The sequence below is a fragment of the Anopheles merus genome, chromosome X, assembly GCF_017562075.2.
Source record: "Anopheles merus strain MAF chromosome X, AmerM5.1, whole genome shotgun sequence".
NCBI classification, from domain to species: Eukaryota; Metazoa; Arthropoda; class Insecta; order Diptera; family Culicidae; genus Anopheles; species Anopheles merus.
The window spans coordinates 25,878,718-25,894,573 of NC_054081.1; the positions used below are offsets into that span (position 1 = coordinate 25,878,718).

The following is a 15,856-nucleotide window of genomic DNA, read 5'->3' on the forward strand; positions in this document are numbered from 1 at the left end:
GAGATCAGTGAAATTAGTTCATCTAAAATTGAAATCTGCTTGACGTGGTGGTTGAGATGACGGTACACTGTATTGCGGGAGCGTGAAGTATGTAAGTATGCTAAGAGTAAGAGTATGCTTGTACTTCCCATTATGACCTTATCATTCTTTCTGAAACGTGGATAGATTCGTCGATTGAATCGTCGCAGCTGTTCTATGATCAATACCCGGTAGATCGACATGATCGTAACACCAAAAATAGCGCCAAGCGCAAGGGAGGTGGTGTTCTTATCGGTGTCGCTGTTCACTTGTGTACGCAGTTGTGTTCAACCCCCGGCACTGTTGAACAATTATGGATACAAATTTACTGCAAAAAACGTACTTTAGTCAATCACCCTGTCGTTATTCAAACGACTATATAGTCGACTTTTCTACAGTCGATGATGTTGTCTGCAATGGCAATGAAATGTGTATTTTATATGGTGATTTTAATCTGCCATCACTCACATGGAAACTCGATGAAATGCACTCTCCTGCTCTACAAGTGAATCACTCAAACTCACAGATTACTGAGAATTCTCGTCATCTTCTCGACTCCATGAACAGCAATGGACTATTTCAGATCAATAATGTCCTTAACGCATCTGATAATCTTTTGGCTCTCTTAAACGAACTAATCCCCCCTGGGGTAATGCACACTTGCACCGCCTGAAAAGAATTAAAGATTCGTGCTACCAGTCCTTCAACAGAAATAAAACGCAACGCTTGAGGTTGAGATTCATCGCAGCCCACAATGCATACCGACGCTATAACAGAAAGCTTCACTCTCGATTTCTTATTCGTATCCTTCTTCTTCTTCTTCTTCTTCTTTGGTTCAACAACCGATGCCGGTCAAGGCCTGCCAACCCACTTGTGGGGTTGGCTTTCAGTGACTTATTGATTTCCCCCATAGCAGGATAGTCAGTCCTACGTATGGCGGCACGGTCCATTTGGGGCTTGAACCAATGACTTGCATGTTTTTAAGTCGTACGAGTTGACGACTGTACCATGAGACCGGCTGATTCGTATTCGTATCCAGTTCTCGTTTAAAAGACATTCAACACGCTTCTGGAAATATGTTGAATCGAAACGTGGTAATAATTCGCTTCCGTCCATTCTCACTTACAACCAGCGGTCCTCGAACAGCAAGGAAGAAATGTGCAATCTATTCGCTGAACGTTTCAAAAGCTGTTTTGCTGCGGATGATCTTCGTTCCTCACTTGATGCAGCATTGGAAAATGTACCTCGTGATGCTGTCGACATAGATACACGTGACATAGATATTTCTGAGGAATCGGTTATCCGTGCTCTTCGGCAAGTAAAAACATCGTTCAACCCTGGACCAGATGGCATTCCAGCGGCAGTCCTTGTTAACTGTGGTGACATACTAGCAGAACCTCTGGCACGCATTTTTAAACTCTCGCTAAACCAATGCACTGTTCCCGTAGCTTGGAAATCTTCTGTGATGTTTCCTGTGTACAAAAAAGGTGATAAAAATTCTGCCATTAACTATCGCGGGATTACCACACTGCCCGCTGGTGCCAAAGTTCTTGAGATCGTCGTGCAAAACTCGATTATGTACAGATGCCGTTCTCTTATCTCAACGCACCAACACTTATTTATTCCTCGACGTAGTGTCTCAACTAATTTAGTTGAGTTCGTATCAAAGTGTCATGCGGCTTTTGCCTCGGGAGCTCAAATGGACGTTGTTTACACGGACCTGAAAGCTGCATTCGATCGTGTCAACCATCGTTTATTGCTAGCTAAACTGGAACGTCTTGGGTTCTCTGCTTCCATGATGGAGTGGTTTAGATCTTACTTAACGGCTCGTAGCTAGCGGGTACAAGTAGATAGCTTCTTTTCCACTGTATTTGAGAGCTCTTCTGGCGTTCCACAGGGTAGCAACCTGGGATCACTACTCTATTCACTTTTTTTCAATGACGTTTTTTCAATGAATTCGGCTGTTAGCAACAATGAATGTTTATTGTACGCGGACGATCTTAAGCTATTCCTTCCAATCCATCAAGCATTCTATGTTATCTCCCTGCAAAGTTTAGAGAACTGCTTTTCCGACTGGTGCGATAAAAATGAGCTAGTAATATCTGTCGATAAGTGTATGTGTATGTCGTTCCACCGAACTGTCTGTCCCATAACCCATTACTATAATATATCTGAAACTATACTGCAACGTTGCCAGACTTTTAGGAACTTAGGCATTATTCTATATATTGTTGTTAATTGAATTTTCAACAGCACTATTCCCATATTTTAGACAAGACCAAAAAAATGGTAGGTTTCATTCGCAGACAAACGAGAGAATTTTCAGACCCACACTGCCTCTTAATGTTGTACAAGTCTTTTGTTCGTCCACTGCTGGAATCTAGTTCGGTATGGCATATTATACCATCGTACATTTTCAACTTTAATAAAAGAACTATGGAATGACGGACCGTTCAGTATGTTCGAACTCGCGGTCAATATCCCCGAAACTTTTGCATGAAAATAATGTGCCATTTTCGACTGGCAGCTGAAAAAATAGTAGTTGAAAGGTAATTATTTAAGCTTACTTGCACAAATAAGTTCAAGACTTTGCGACTTGTTTTTCGTCAGTTATCAGAAATTTTCACCATGGTGGACAAAAACATGCATGATTTAAGTTCTACCTTCGATTTTTATCAATTTCTCCTAAGTTTTCGCTACAAAATTGTTAGAGTATAGTTTTTGCATCACGTTGGTGCAGAAAAAAATCGATGGGACAGAGGTGACGGATGTTGGACCAGTTTGCAGACTAGGGTGTCATATCGAAAGTCTGTCGAAATTCACCTGAAATTATTGCATTGAGTATTCGCGTAACTGTTTGCCACTGTGATTTCTAATTTCTGATCTGTTTATTCATGTTTCCCAGATATTATTTACTGTTTGGTGGGTTGCATCGATCTCCCGATCCAGCTAACGCAGTAATGTAGCCACTTTGCCCTCTGTCTTAATTTCAACTTCTTTTGGAACCTTAAAAATGAACCTAGGATTTCTTTTGATGCTTTGATTATTGCCTAATAGTGGCAAGATGTTGGTGACCAAAATGCCGAAACGAGTATATATGACGTCCAAAAACTTCCGCACGGAGTCCATTTTGGACGCTACGGGGTGCCATTCTTAGATCGAGCACGCTTTAGATTCACTTTTTTGTCCATCATGGTTAGAGTTCCCATCCAACTCCTATTCCGACACGTCCTCGTCGTGCAGAGTGGTAACATGTGCCTCCATATATCCTAGCTTGGGTACACGGGCTAGATCCAACTCCTTGGGCAGATGGTGGCATATGACGAAACAGGAGGGTGGTCCCGGGATACCGGGAAACTGGGTGCCCGACGTTAAATAAAACGGCCACGTGGGCGCAAGGCCAGTCACCCAGTCTCACGGAACAAACGAACTACGGAAAGCAACAGAGAGTTACGAAACGGAACTCACGATACCGACCCAACGCAATGCCCCCGGACAACGATCAAAATGGGCTCATGGAACGTAAGCACTTTTAGCAAAGCCGGAGCCTTGAAACAACTTGATGACGCCCTAGCCACACTGAGCATGGACCTCGTAGCTCTACAAGAGATTCGGTGGCTAGGGAACGGTGTGCACAACAGGCGTGGTAAGCAATGCTACGACATTTATTACAGCTGCCACGACCGCCACCGCGTGCTCGGAACGGGTTTCGCCGTAGGTCTCCGGCTGAAATCCGTAATCATAGATTTCAAGGCTATAAACGATAGGCTATGCACCCCGCGCATGCGAGGCAAATTCTTTAATATAAGCCTCATAAACGTTCACGCCCCTACCGAAGAGAAAGAGGAAGAGGAGAAGGACCTTTTTTACGGCCGCCTCGCTAGAATCGTAGATGCGTGCCCCAGGCATGACCTCAAAATCATCCTGGGGGACTTCAACGCAAAAGTCGGTAGGGAGCCAATGTACCGCCAATACACTGGCTGTCACAGTCTGCATGAGCACAGTAATGATAATGGTAATGATTGGTCCAGTTTGCCGCAGCGAACAATCTGGTTGCTGGAAGTACCAAATATGCGCGCAAGAAAATCCACAAGGTCACATGAGCGCACCCTGATGGAGAATCCTTTAACCAGATTGACCACATGTTAATAAGCTGCCGACGACAGTCCAGCCTGTTAAATGTCAGAACATATCGAGGAGCTAATATCGATTCCGATCACTACTTGGTTGGCTTAGTGATACGTTGTAGAATGGGGGCGACAATGGGGGCGGAGAAAACACGCAGCCTCGGCTCAACATGGACTCTCTAAGGGACATTACTGTCCAACAGGAATTCAAAACCGCTTTAGAAGAGTCTCTATTACCAGAAAACATATATGAAACTACGAGCGAGAGGTGGAACGCTCTTAAACCAAAAATAATAAACTGTGCAAGAACTATACTCCCACCACGTCGTGGCAACACCAAATCTGGCTGGTTCGACGATGAATGCTGACAAGTGACCGAACGTAAGAACACTGCATACCGAGCAATGCAGCAACGGCATAGAACGCGGGCATGCGCAGAGGAATATTCACGGCTCATACGCGAAGAGAAACGAGCTCACCGCTCCAAGAAGCATGCTTTGGAAGAGCAAAACATGCGGGAACTCGAGCAAACCAGAGAGGCGTACGGACCGACACGAAAGTTTTACCAAGCGATAGCAGGTCACCGAAACAACGTTGTACCTAAGGTTACCTGCTGTCGCAACAAGCATGGAGATCTGGTTAGTAACCAGCCAGAGGTCCTCTCGCGGTGGGCTCAGTACTTTGATGAATTACAAAACGTGTAAACTTTCTCTGTACTGACTCCAATTTTTGGACCAAAAGCTGGATGAAGGAGACCTTACTACAGAACAAGACTCAAGCAGTGGACGAAGAAGAGACTTGTACAACATTAAAAGGCACTGTGGGTCGGAAAATTCTCTCGTTTGTCTGCGAATGAAACCTACCATTTAGTTGGCTTTGTCGAAAATATCGGAGCAGTGTTGATGAAAATTCAATTTACAGTCTAAGGTAACGCCTAAGTTCCTAAAAGTCTGGCAACGTCGCAGTATGGTTCCAGATATATTATAGTTATGGGTCATGGGACAGACAGTTCGGTGGAACGACATACACATACACTTATCGACAGATATTACTAGGTAATTTTTCTCACACCAGTCGGAAAAACTACGTCGAGGAATAAATAAGTGTTGGTGCGTTGAGATAAGAGAACGGCATCTGTTCATAATCGAGTTTTGCACGACGATCTCAAGAACTTTGGCACCAGCGGGCAGTGTGGTAATCCCGCGATAGTTAATGGCAGAATTTTTATCACCTTTTTTGTACACAGGAAACATCACAGAAGATTTCGAAGCTTCGGGAACAGTGCATTGGTTTAGCGAGAGTTTAAAAATGCGTGCCAGAGGTTCTGCTAATATGTCACCACAGTTAACAAGGACTGCCGCTGGAATGCCATCTGGTCCAGGGTTGAACGATGTTTTTACTTGCCGAAGAGCACGGATAACCGATTCCTCAGAAATATCTATGTCACGTGTATCTATGTCGACAGCATCACGAGGTACATTTTCCAATGCTGCATCAAGTGAGGAACGAAGATCATCCGCAGCAAAACAGCTTTTGAAACGTTCAGCGAATAGATTGCACATTTCTTCCTTGCTGTTCGAGGACCGCTGGTTGTAAGTGAGAATGGACGGAAGCGAATTATTACCACGTTTCGATTCAACATATTTCCAGAAGCGTGTTGGGTGTCTTTTTAACGAGAACTGGATACGAATAAGAAATCGACAGTGAAGCTTTCTGTTATAGCGTCGGTATGCATTGTGGGCTGCGATGAATCTCAGCCTCAAGCGTTGCGTTTTATTTCTGCTGAAGGACTGGTAGCACGAAGCTTTAATTATTTTCAGGCGGTGCAAGCGTGCATTACCCCAGGGGGGATTAGTTCGTGGTCATCTAAGAGGGCTGCAGGTTTCGATAATTTCCATAATGATGCAATTGAAGCGTTCCAGCGCAAAATTTACATCAGGATTTCCCACGAGAAATGACCAAACTATTGACGACAATAACTGCATCATATAAGAGAAGTTTATTCTTCTCAAGTCTCGTAAACCGCTAACATGTTGCAGCGAAGCTTCATGTATGCTAGCAGCACTCGAAGCCTGAGTAATACGTATTTCTAACGGTGGATGATGGTGGTGAACAGCAACAACAGGAAAATGCGAGATTTCGGTTGCACATACGTTCAGGGTCTCACCGCACACAAAGATCAGGTCCAAAAGATTATCAGATGCGTTAAGGACATTATTGATCTGAAATAGTCCATTGCTGTTTATGGAGTCGAGAAGATGACGTAAAGTCTCAGTAATCCGTGAGTTTAAGTGATCAACTTGTAGAGCAGGAGAGTGCATTTCATCGAGTTTCCATGTGAGCGATGGCAAGTTAAAAGCACCAAATAAAATACAACTTTCATTGGCATTCCAGGCAACATCATCGACAGTAGAACAGATAGTTTGTATAACGACCGGGTTATTAATCAAGTCCGGGGGAATATATACTGCACCAATGACTAAAGTGCGTTTATTGCAGTAAATTTTTATCCAGAATTGTTCAACAGTGCCGGGCGTTGAACATAATAACGTACGCAAATGAATGGCAACAGCGATAAGAACCCCACCTCCCTTGCGCTTGGCGCTATTTTTGGTGTTACGATCATGTCGATATACCGTGTATTGATCAGAGAACAGCTGCGACGATTCAATCGACGAATCCAACCACGTTTCAGTAAGAATGATAACGTCATAATGGGAAGTGCAGGCATATTCGAATACCGTATGACATTTAGTTTTTAATCCTCTAACATTTTGATATAAAAACGTTAGATCGTTAATCGATCGACAATTTGAGGAAGCAACCCCTGCATGTAAAGTGTTGTTTATATTTACAGTTTCATAGTCACGGATGAAAGCAGCTGCGTTGTTGTCATTTGTCTCTGATAGATCGATCGTCAACAGATTGTGTTCGTAGGGAGATGATGTAGGAACAGGAACAAGGTGAACATAAGCAGTGTTCATCACTGCTTCATTGTTATAAGCAACGGCAGGTATGTTGATAAGCGGCAGGTTGTTTACGGTGTATGTGTATTCTTGTGTCGTATCTTGAGGATTACCGTTCATTGCGGGAGAAGTATTCGTCAGGTGAGTGCACTCATGATGATTAAGTCTTGTAACAGACATGGTTTCGTGGATGTGTTTGTGCGGGACAACGTTATACTGCGTATACTGTGATTGTGAATGTGTGAGGTGACAATTGATTCGTGCTATTGCGGGATCGGTGAAGTGCGAGGAGTGTGTGCAGAGAGGATTGTTTTGTTCAGTGAGTGTGGTGACTGAGTGGCTGGTACCGAGGCCGATGTTGTGGGGGTTAGAATTCCCCTGGATCGTTGTATACGAAAATTTGCACTATGTTGATCATTACGGTAGTCGACAAATTCACGCACCGATAGACCAAGCGGCCAAGTATCGGGGGAAAGAGCCCTTTCACGTTTAGTAAGAGGCACTAACACCTTAAACGACAGAAATGAGAGTGTTGCTGTGTTTGTACCTTGTCGTATAAGGCAATATGCAGTGACATCGTCAATTGACAAAGCTTGTTTGACCATTTGTACAATTTGGTCACTGGATGTATCCGGAGCGAGCCGGGAAATATACAATGCGCATTTTTGCATCGTAGACTGAGCGTGGACTATTTTGATAGGAAATGTTGTTGTATCTTTGTTTGTGCCAGTGATCATGGGTGGTGCTCGATTTTTGCGATACATATCATCAATCGGCTTATTATTTTGGTTCTGGTTGTTCTTGTTTTGGGTGTTGATGGGTCCGGCGCCAAATGTAAACAACGTACGGTTGTCATTAGCAACATCCGAGAACAAACGTTTTGACCGATTAATGCGACGAATTTTAGCGGGGGGGGGGGGGGGGGGGTGTCTGCTTCGTGGAGTTTTAAGATCGAGCTGGCACATCCGTGCAAACCCAGTTTTGATTTCGTTAGTCAATGGCTCCATAACGGTCTTGATGCTTTCGGCGACTGTTGTTATTGCCGCCTGGAAGCCAAATTGCATGGCTGCGTTTTTTACGAACTTGGTGCGCGGATTCATAAATACGTTGTTGCAGCCAATACAGCACCAATGTAATTGTTTATATTCCGAAATGCGCAGGAACAGATCAGTGGGAATCGAAGTGCAGCGCTGATGAAATGGAGAGTCGCACAAGCAGCAGCTGATAGATGCCTCCACAATTTCCATAGTGCAGGCATTGCAAATACGGGCCATTCTACGGGAACGGTGCAGGTTGTCGTTGCAGCAACAAGAGCGATGGCGTTCAGGACACGCGAACTCAGGTACGATCCGAAAAACGAAATATACGCGAATTTTTGGTCAGCAGAGATAAACGAACTATTGTACGATAATGGAACGGTGTTCTAAAATACTGTGGCAATACAGAAACCGGAAAATAGTGTGATAAACAGCGCGATTTTCAAGAAAATATACTGAGCGATTTGCGAATGCGACTTTCATGTCAAACGTCAAACGTCAAACTTTGACGAGATTCTCCAAATTGTTACTGAGGTGTGGGATAGCGAATCGATGCCTTGTGATTGGAATCTCGGCATCATCTACCCCGTATACAAGAAGGGAGACAGGTTGGACTGCAACAACTACAGGGGTATTACGGTGTTCAATACCGCCTATAAAATATTCTCCCTGATCCTTCAGGATCGCCTTGTCCCGCACGTCGAAGAGATAGTCGGAAACTATCAAAGAGGATTCCGAAACGGAAAATCAACCACTGATCAGATCTTCACCATGCAGCAGATCTTAGAGAAGATGGCTGAATACAGACACGACGCATACCATCTCTTCATTGACTTCAAAGCCGCATATGATAGCATAGCCAGGGTAAAACTTTATGACGCTATGAGCTCTTTTGGAATCCCGGCCAAACTGATAAGGCTAGTTAGAATGACTATGACCAACGTCACATGCCAGGTGAGGGTGGATGGAAAACTCTCAGGACCTTTTGCTACCACCAAGGGTCTGCGCCAGGGGGACGGGCTTGCTTGTCTCTTATTCAACCTGGCGCTAGAGAGGGCCATCCGTGACTCGAGGGTGGAGACTACGGGAACCATCTTCTATAAGTCAACCCAGATCCTGGCATACGCTGATGGTATAGACATCATTGGTCTGCGGCTCTCCTATGTAGCAGAAGCCTACCAAGGGATCGAGCAGGCGGCAGAGAGCCTCGGATTGCAGATAAACGAGGCAAAGACCAAACTGATGGTGGCAACATCAGCGGGCCTACCAACAAATAATCAGAACTTACGTAGGCGTGATGTACAGATAGGTGAACGCACGTTTAAAGTCGTCCCAGAATTCACCTATCTGGGGTCAAAGGTCAGCAACGACAACAGCATAGAAGTTGAGTTGCGCACAAGGATGCTGGCGGCCAACCGGTCAACCGGAAAAATCAGTTCACCTCAAAGAAACTGTCGCGACGGACGAGGCTGGGACTATATAGTACCTATATAGTACCGGTACTCAGATACGCCTCTGAGACATGGACACTGTCCAAATCTGACGAAACCCTCTTAGCCGCGTTCGAGAGGAAGATGCTCAGAAGGATACTTGGCCCCATATGTGTGGAAGGACAATGGAGGAGCCGCTATAATGACGAGCTATACGAGATGTACGGTGACCTCACTGTTGTACAGCGTGTCAAGCTCGCCAGGCTCTGGTGGGCTGGCCATGTTGTACGCATGGAAACGGACGACCCAGCGCGTAAAGTCTTTTTAGGCCGTCCACAAGGACAGAGGAGGCGTGGTAGGCCCAAATTGAGGTGGCAAGATGGCGTGGAGGCGTCCGCCATTAAGGCCGGGATAACGGACTGGCAGACGAAGGCGCGAGACCATGAGCGGTCTCGGACACTCCTGAGGCAGGCCAAGACCGCAAAGCGGTTGTATCGCCGGATAAGTAAGTATGTAAGTAAGTAGGTTAGATTTCGACTGATAGATTTGACAAATTTAGTCAAACTACTCAAAGTGCAATTAACGTTTTGTTCAAGCGGGTTAAGATAAACCCATGAAAAATCGACAATTGTTGTCCATTTTTTTAATGCAACCATTATGTAATATTAAAATAATTTTAACACCACAATAAGACTATCGAAATGAAGGTCGCATACGAAATTTTATAAAGATTCGATACATTAAAGTCTGGTTGCAATGAATTTATTTCAAGTTTTGTATGCGACTGTCACCAACGTAATACATGGAAAACAAAGTTTTAGATGTACTGAAATAGCATACATTTTTTTCGTGATAATATTTTTCCTGCTATTTGTTCTTCTAAATTTCACACAAATCAGTTGTTTTCTTTTTATCTGCTTTAAGGTTATTTTGCATCGTATTTGAAAGCAAATAAGAAAATTGAAAAACCCCTGTTGTTTTAACGAGAACGACGATGAGTCATTAATCAATTTATCTGACATGGCGTAACTTGTCCATAAAACATATTTATAAATACTAAATGCACATTTGCCTCGATAATTTTTCAGTCAATAACACTTTAGTATCATCCCCAGAATAGCCTTAATATTTTTTGCTGCGTGGGAGGATGGAGTCATCAAGAAGTGATATTGCTCTTGCTTTGTTATGTTTTGAATTATCACACTATTGCCCTTCTTTTCATCCTCAAATGATTAAAGGATACTGTTGCGACGAAACCGTTCGACACCCTTGGTGCTTGAGCACCCCTGAAGAAACGAAAGCCTCTCCGGAAGAACGCCAAGAGAAGTGCAATGAAAAACAGAGTAGAACGTTGGAAGAGAAGCGATCCAACCAGCGAGGAGTAAGGACCAGCGACAAAGCCTATAGACAAGTGACTTGCCAGTGATTAACATTAGCAAAGGGACGAGAAAAGTGAGTGAAGGTGAAACAGTGATTGTGATATACTAATATAACTTGAAATTAAGTTTCAGGAATCGTTCTTGTACGGTTAACGAGAAATCCATCCCAACAGATACAATTAGTTTTTAAGTAAATATTATCAATTTTTAAACTTGCTTGGATGAAACAATTATAGGAAAACAGAAAAATACAAATTATTTTGTTATTTAAATTTTATAATATAATAACTAAAGCAAAATAATAGAAAAACCGCATTCTCCTGGCCCGCGGCTTTAGATCATTTGCTAAATTTGGCCCTTTGCCTCAAAAGTTTTCCGACTGCTGTACTAGACCAATTGTCAGACTGTTACAGTGATCAAGATCACTGGTTATGATCGTGGCAACTAAATCAAGATAAACCAACTAGAACAGTATTGAAATTTCATAAGTCTGGAGTTTTGATAATGGGCATTGAAATTGGCCGGTCTGGTGATACAGTTGTCAACTCGTACAACTTAACAACATGCCCGTCATGGGTTCAAGCCCCGAATAGACCGTGCCCCCATACGTAGGACTGACTATCCTGCTATGGTAACAATAAGTCACTGAAAGCCAAGCTCACTTCACTAGTGGGTATAGGCAGGCCTTGACCGGCAGCAGTTGTTGGGTCAAGAAGAAGAATGAGTTTTAATAACGACAGTCTATCATTTCATTGTTTAATTTCTTTCAATATAAAAGACTCTTAGCTTAGTATATCGACCAAATGAGTAGTTGTTTTGGAAAACTTCTAAAGAGAATTGAAATTTTTACACCAAACACTAGCTAGTATTTGAATATAGTTTTGATTTATCGCACTACCTGAAAAAAACAATGATGAACAACCTTGAATTATGAACCTACTCCTTTTTACAGGAGACTATAGATATCGCTAAAATAATATTCAAAAAATCATCATATTTTCCTAAACGAATTCAAGATTATGTTTTATGTATTATGGTATTCGTAATAGGACATTCATAAAAATGCAATTTAATTTTCGGGACTTTTAAGTAACTAGGGGCCCCAGTTCGATCCCCCGCATAGGGCTCCGGGATGGATAAATCCGTCTATGCTCACACCTATGCACAGACGATTCAGCCTATCTGTGTAATCTACAACGTACGAAAGCAAAAACTTAGCCTAACTTAAAGTTATGGTTTATGCATTCTGGTTTAAGCTTTCCTATGCGCGGCCATGGCTACCTGTGTTGCGTGTGCTACTTAGAATTATGGTTCTGGGCGTTTCACAGCAAACCCTTCAACGTAAGCTAGCGATTCCACAGTATTTTTTTCTGCTGCGTTTGAGCTCATTGCGCTGTTTTGGTTTGATTTTAGAAAATTCATCTTCAACGCCGCCATTTTTATGACAGTTTTTCAATCACCACAGCACGGAAAAAGCACGAACGACGCCTGACAACCATTGGCTGTCCGGTACACCAACACATCTAAACCTTCGACAGCCCGCTCAAGTGAGGGGCTAGAAGCGGGACCAGGAACGGGTAGCTCGACGAGCTGCTTGACAAATTTGCTGTAGGGCAGAAGGAGAAGGCCTGAGAAAATAGTCGAAAGGCAATGATTTCTCCCGTCGCTTTGCCCAACGAGAGGTGGTAGAATCTAGAATCAAAATGTATGTAGACCAGGTGATCTCACAGCATGTTTTTTATAAGGAAATTTGAACTTCACTTTTTGAGAGGACAGGTGAAAACTTTTGCTAAAACAGACTTTCTGGTAGCTTAACGAATACACCAAACATTCACAAACACAACTAAAAATCTTCATTCAGAAGCAGAAGCGATAAAAATCAGCCTTCTAAATATATATATATACCTAGTGTAAAGGCAATATGGATTGTAGCGCCAATAAATATAATTGTATTCTCTACTTTAAAGCAACACGGCCTCTTTGTTTCTTTTGTATAAAAAAAGTTTTATTAAATAAGCAAATTAAAATCATTTAAGGCCATTGACCATTTCAAAAGAATAAACAGAGTTATCAAAAAATACAATTTATCTAACCAAAAATGATTTTTTAGTCTTATCTTAAGCGTCTTATCTTGCATTCTTTGGCAAGTTTAAAAAACCTTTTATTGGAAGCAGCAAATTTAATAAAACTTAATTTTTCCATAGTAGGCATGTGCAATTTTACTTACCTACATGTTAATTTCACTGAACTGCCTTCTGGGACTATGACATCTGACGAGGTATCTTCGGAGATAAAATCTGGTGGAATAACTACATCTAAGTAACCTATCTGTGGTGGCATTGAGACATTGATGTGAGTTGTTTAATTCCGCACGTTGTTGCAGGATCATGTAAAAAATGGAAATAAAGTGATAATCATAAGAGTTTTATTTTTGTCATAAGAACATTTAACAAGCTCAAATTAGCTAGATTTGATTATTTACGAATGATATCCATTATAAAATTCATTGGTAGTAGGATTTCTTTTGATTCTCCGGATGGTAACACATTCCATGCGCTCGGTGCTACAACACCGCGGTAAATAACTATTGCAACAATTAAGTTTGCAAGAACACATAACAAATGAATGATAATGTGTGTCGGGGCGATCGCCACTGCTACACACGGATTTCCAATAATTTATATCGTTATTCACTGTTTTATAAAAAAATATTTTGTTATTTTAAGTTTGTAGTAATTTAAGATTACTTTAACTTCTTCTGTTTGGCGTAACGTCCTACGAGGACATGCCGTCCAATACAGGCTTTCGAGACTTAATTCATTACCACACAGCCGGATAGCCAATCATTGCTACGGAGAGACGTTCCATTCTAAGTTGAACGCTATGTATACTTTAAATATTACTTTCAATATTACTTTAAATTAATGTTCAAAAAACTTTTCGGCCAAAAATATTGGATAGTTCATAATGGTATATTACATATTGCATAGCAAATAGGTTTTCGCCTAATGCATTATCAATCTTCCATGTTATTATATTTTGAACACCTAGTAGTAATCTTATAACTTTATTTAATTCTTCTTTTTCTTCTATTTGTGGTAACTTTATATGCTGCATGCCTGCTTAGACTATAGGTTTCGAGGCTTTCGAGATTTATTTAGTACCACGCAGCCGGATAGTAAGTCCTTGCTACGAGACGAAGGTTCATTGTACACATGAACCCATGATGGGCATGTTATTATGTCGTCATCTTGCACGACTTAACAGCATACCCGTCGTGATTTCAAATCTAGTAGAGACAGCCTCACGTAGTAAAAGGCTGATTATCCAGATTCGTGTTACCTAATAAGTATCTAAAGGGTAAGTATGATAATAAGTATAGTATAAGGAGGCATGACAACGCAAGTCGTTCGGTAAACCGAAGAAGAACAAGCTGACTTAAAATAAAACATATCTTATTCGTAAGCTAACGACAAACGCAAGCTATGAACTATTTCAAAATGATGTATAGAATAAAACTTATAAGCTTTACAATTCGCAAAACTACAATCTCCCATACAAAATGTTCGAACAGCCGAAGTAAGAAGTGATTAATTGCATAAAATTACGTTTTTGACAATTATAATAACAAGAACAAAGATTCAGTGATAGTAATAAAACAACAACATTTGAAGATAGATGATTTATGGCCATATAGGAACGATCTTCAAATCACGCAGCAGTACTTTGGTTCAATGACCCATGCAAATCCAATTGTTGCGAAAGCAACTTATTTTTACCGGTAGTCTATAGTAAATTAAATGACACGTTTTATAAAATTTGGTTTATGACAATAAGCTATAAAGAACGTGTCTTTTTTATTCCGATAACGATAGAAAAAGGGCGATGGCGTACCTCACACCTGTACTTATACCCTTCGCACTATAACCGTCTTCGCTTCGGTTTCGTGTCGCGATCGCGCGAGTCGACCTGCGAGTCGATGTTGGCCCATGCAGCAGAAAGCGTTAGGGCATTACAGGGTTTTCCAATTGAGTTTAGACTAGCAGCATACTTTTTTTGTATAGTCGCAATAGATTCTTGACTAGCATCCTCTATTTTTGATTACGATCAACGGATTTTTGACTAGGAGCAATTGATTTCAGCTGGCCGGTTGCTGGCGCGGAGTGACCAGATTGTTTTTAGAGGTTATCGGTAGGAAATTTAAATCAAATTCGGTAATTTTCGGTAAAAACAACTTTTTATTCACTCACAAAATTTATTAAATTCCAATTTATTGTTAAACGGTGAATACTTAGAAAAATATTTGATTTTCGGTCCGAAAAATTGAGTTTTAGTGTGCTCAATTGTAAACCGATATTCGATCGAAAATCGATAGAACTACATATGGTTACTCAAAAAAACTTGTGCAATCTAGCCTTTGGTTAGGTTATGCCTGTGGGTCCACTACTGCATATTTCAATTCAGCCGTTAAGTGCTTTTGTGTTTTATTGTGCATTCATAAATTCAAAACAATATCATCGAAAACCTATCAGATTAAATATATCTTTCTTTGTGAATGATATATAACAGTAAAACAAATGATTTAAACAAATGAGCGGATGAAATTAAATATTATACACAGATTATTATTCAAGTCGATCTGTCACACCGGATGTTATAAACGCGTCGCTCTTAGGCTGTCATGCAGGGACCTGCTGAAATCAATTGCTCCTAGTCAATAATCCATTGCTCGCAATCAAAAATAGAGGATGCTAGTCAAGAATCTATTGCGACTATTCAAAAAAAGTATGCTGCTCGTCTAAACTCAATTGGAAAACCCTGTATTACACTATACCAAGTGTCAGTAAGACCGTCGTCCTGTCCAAAATTATTGAAAATCCTAATTTTTTTCTCAATTGT

The 15,856-nt window shown here is 41.6% G+C and overlaps 1 protein-coding gene across 2 annotated transcripts in view; it reads right to left on the reverse strand.

Annotated features, from left to right (window-relative positions):
• Nucleotides 1-15,856, reverse strand: part of LOC121593904 (lachesin) — a 226,892-nt gene that overhangs the window by 55,453 nt on the left and 155,583 nt on the right. For both annotated transcript variants that reach the window (XM_041916677.1, XM_041916668.1), the window contains exon 4: nucleotides 13,185-13,285. In XM_041916677.1, coding sequence (XP_041772611.1) covers nucleotides 13,185-13,285 — 101 coding nt within the window. The remainder of the gene's footprint in view (nucleotides 1-13,184; nucleotides 13,286-15,856) is intronic.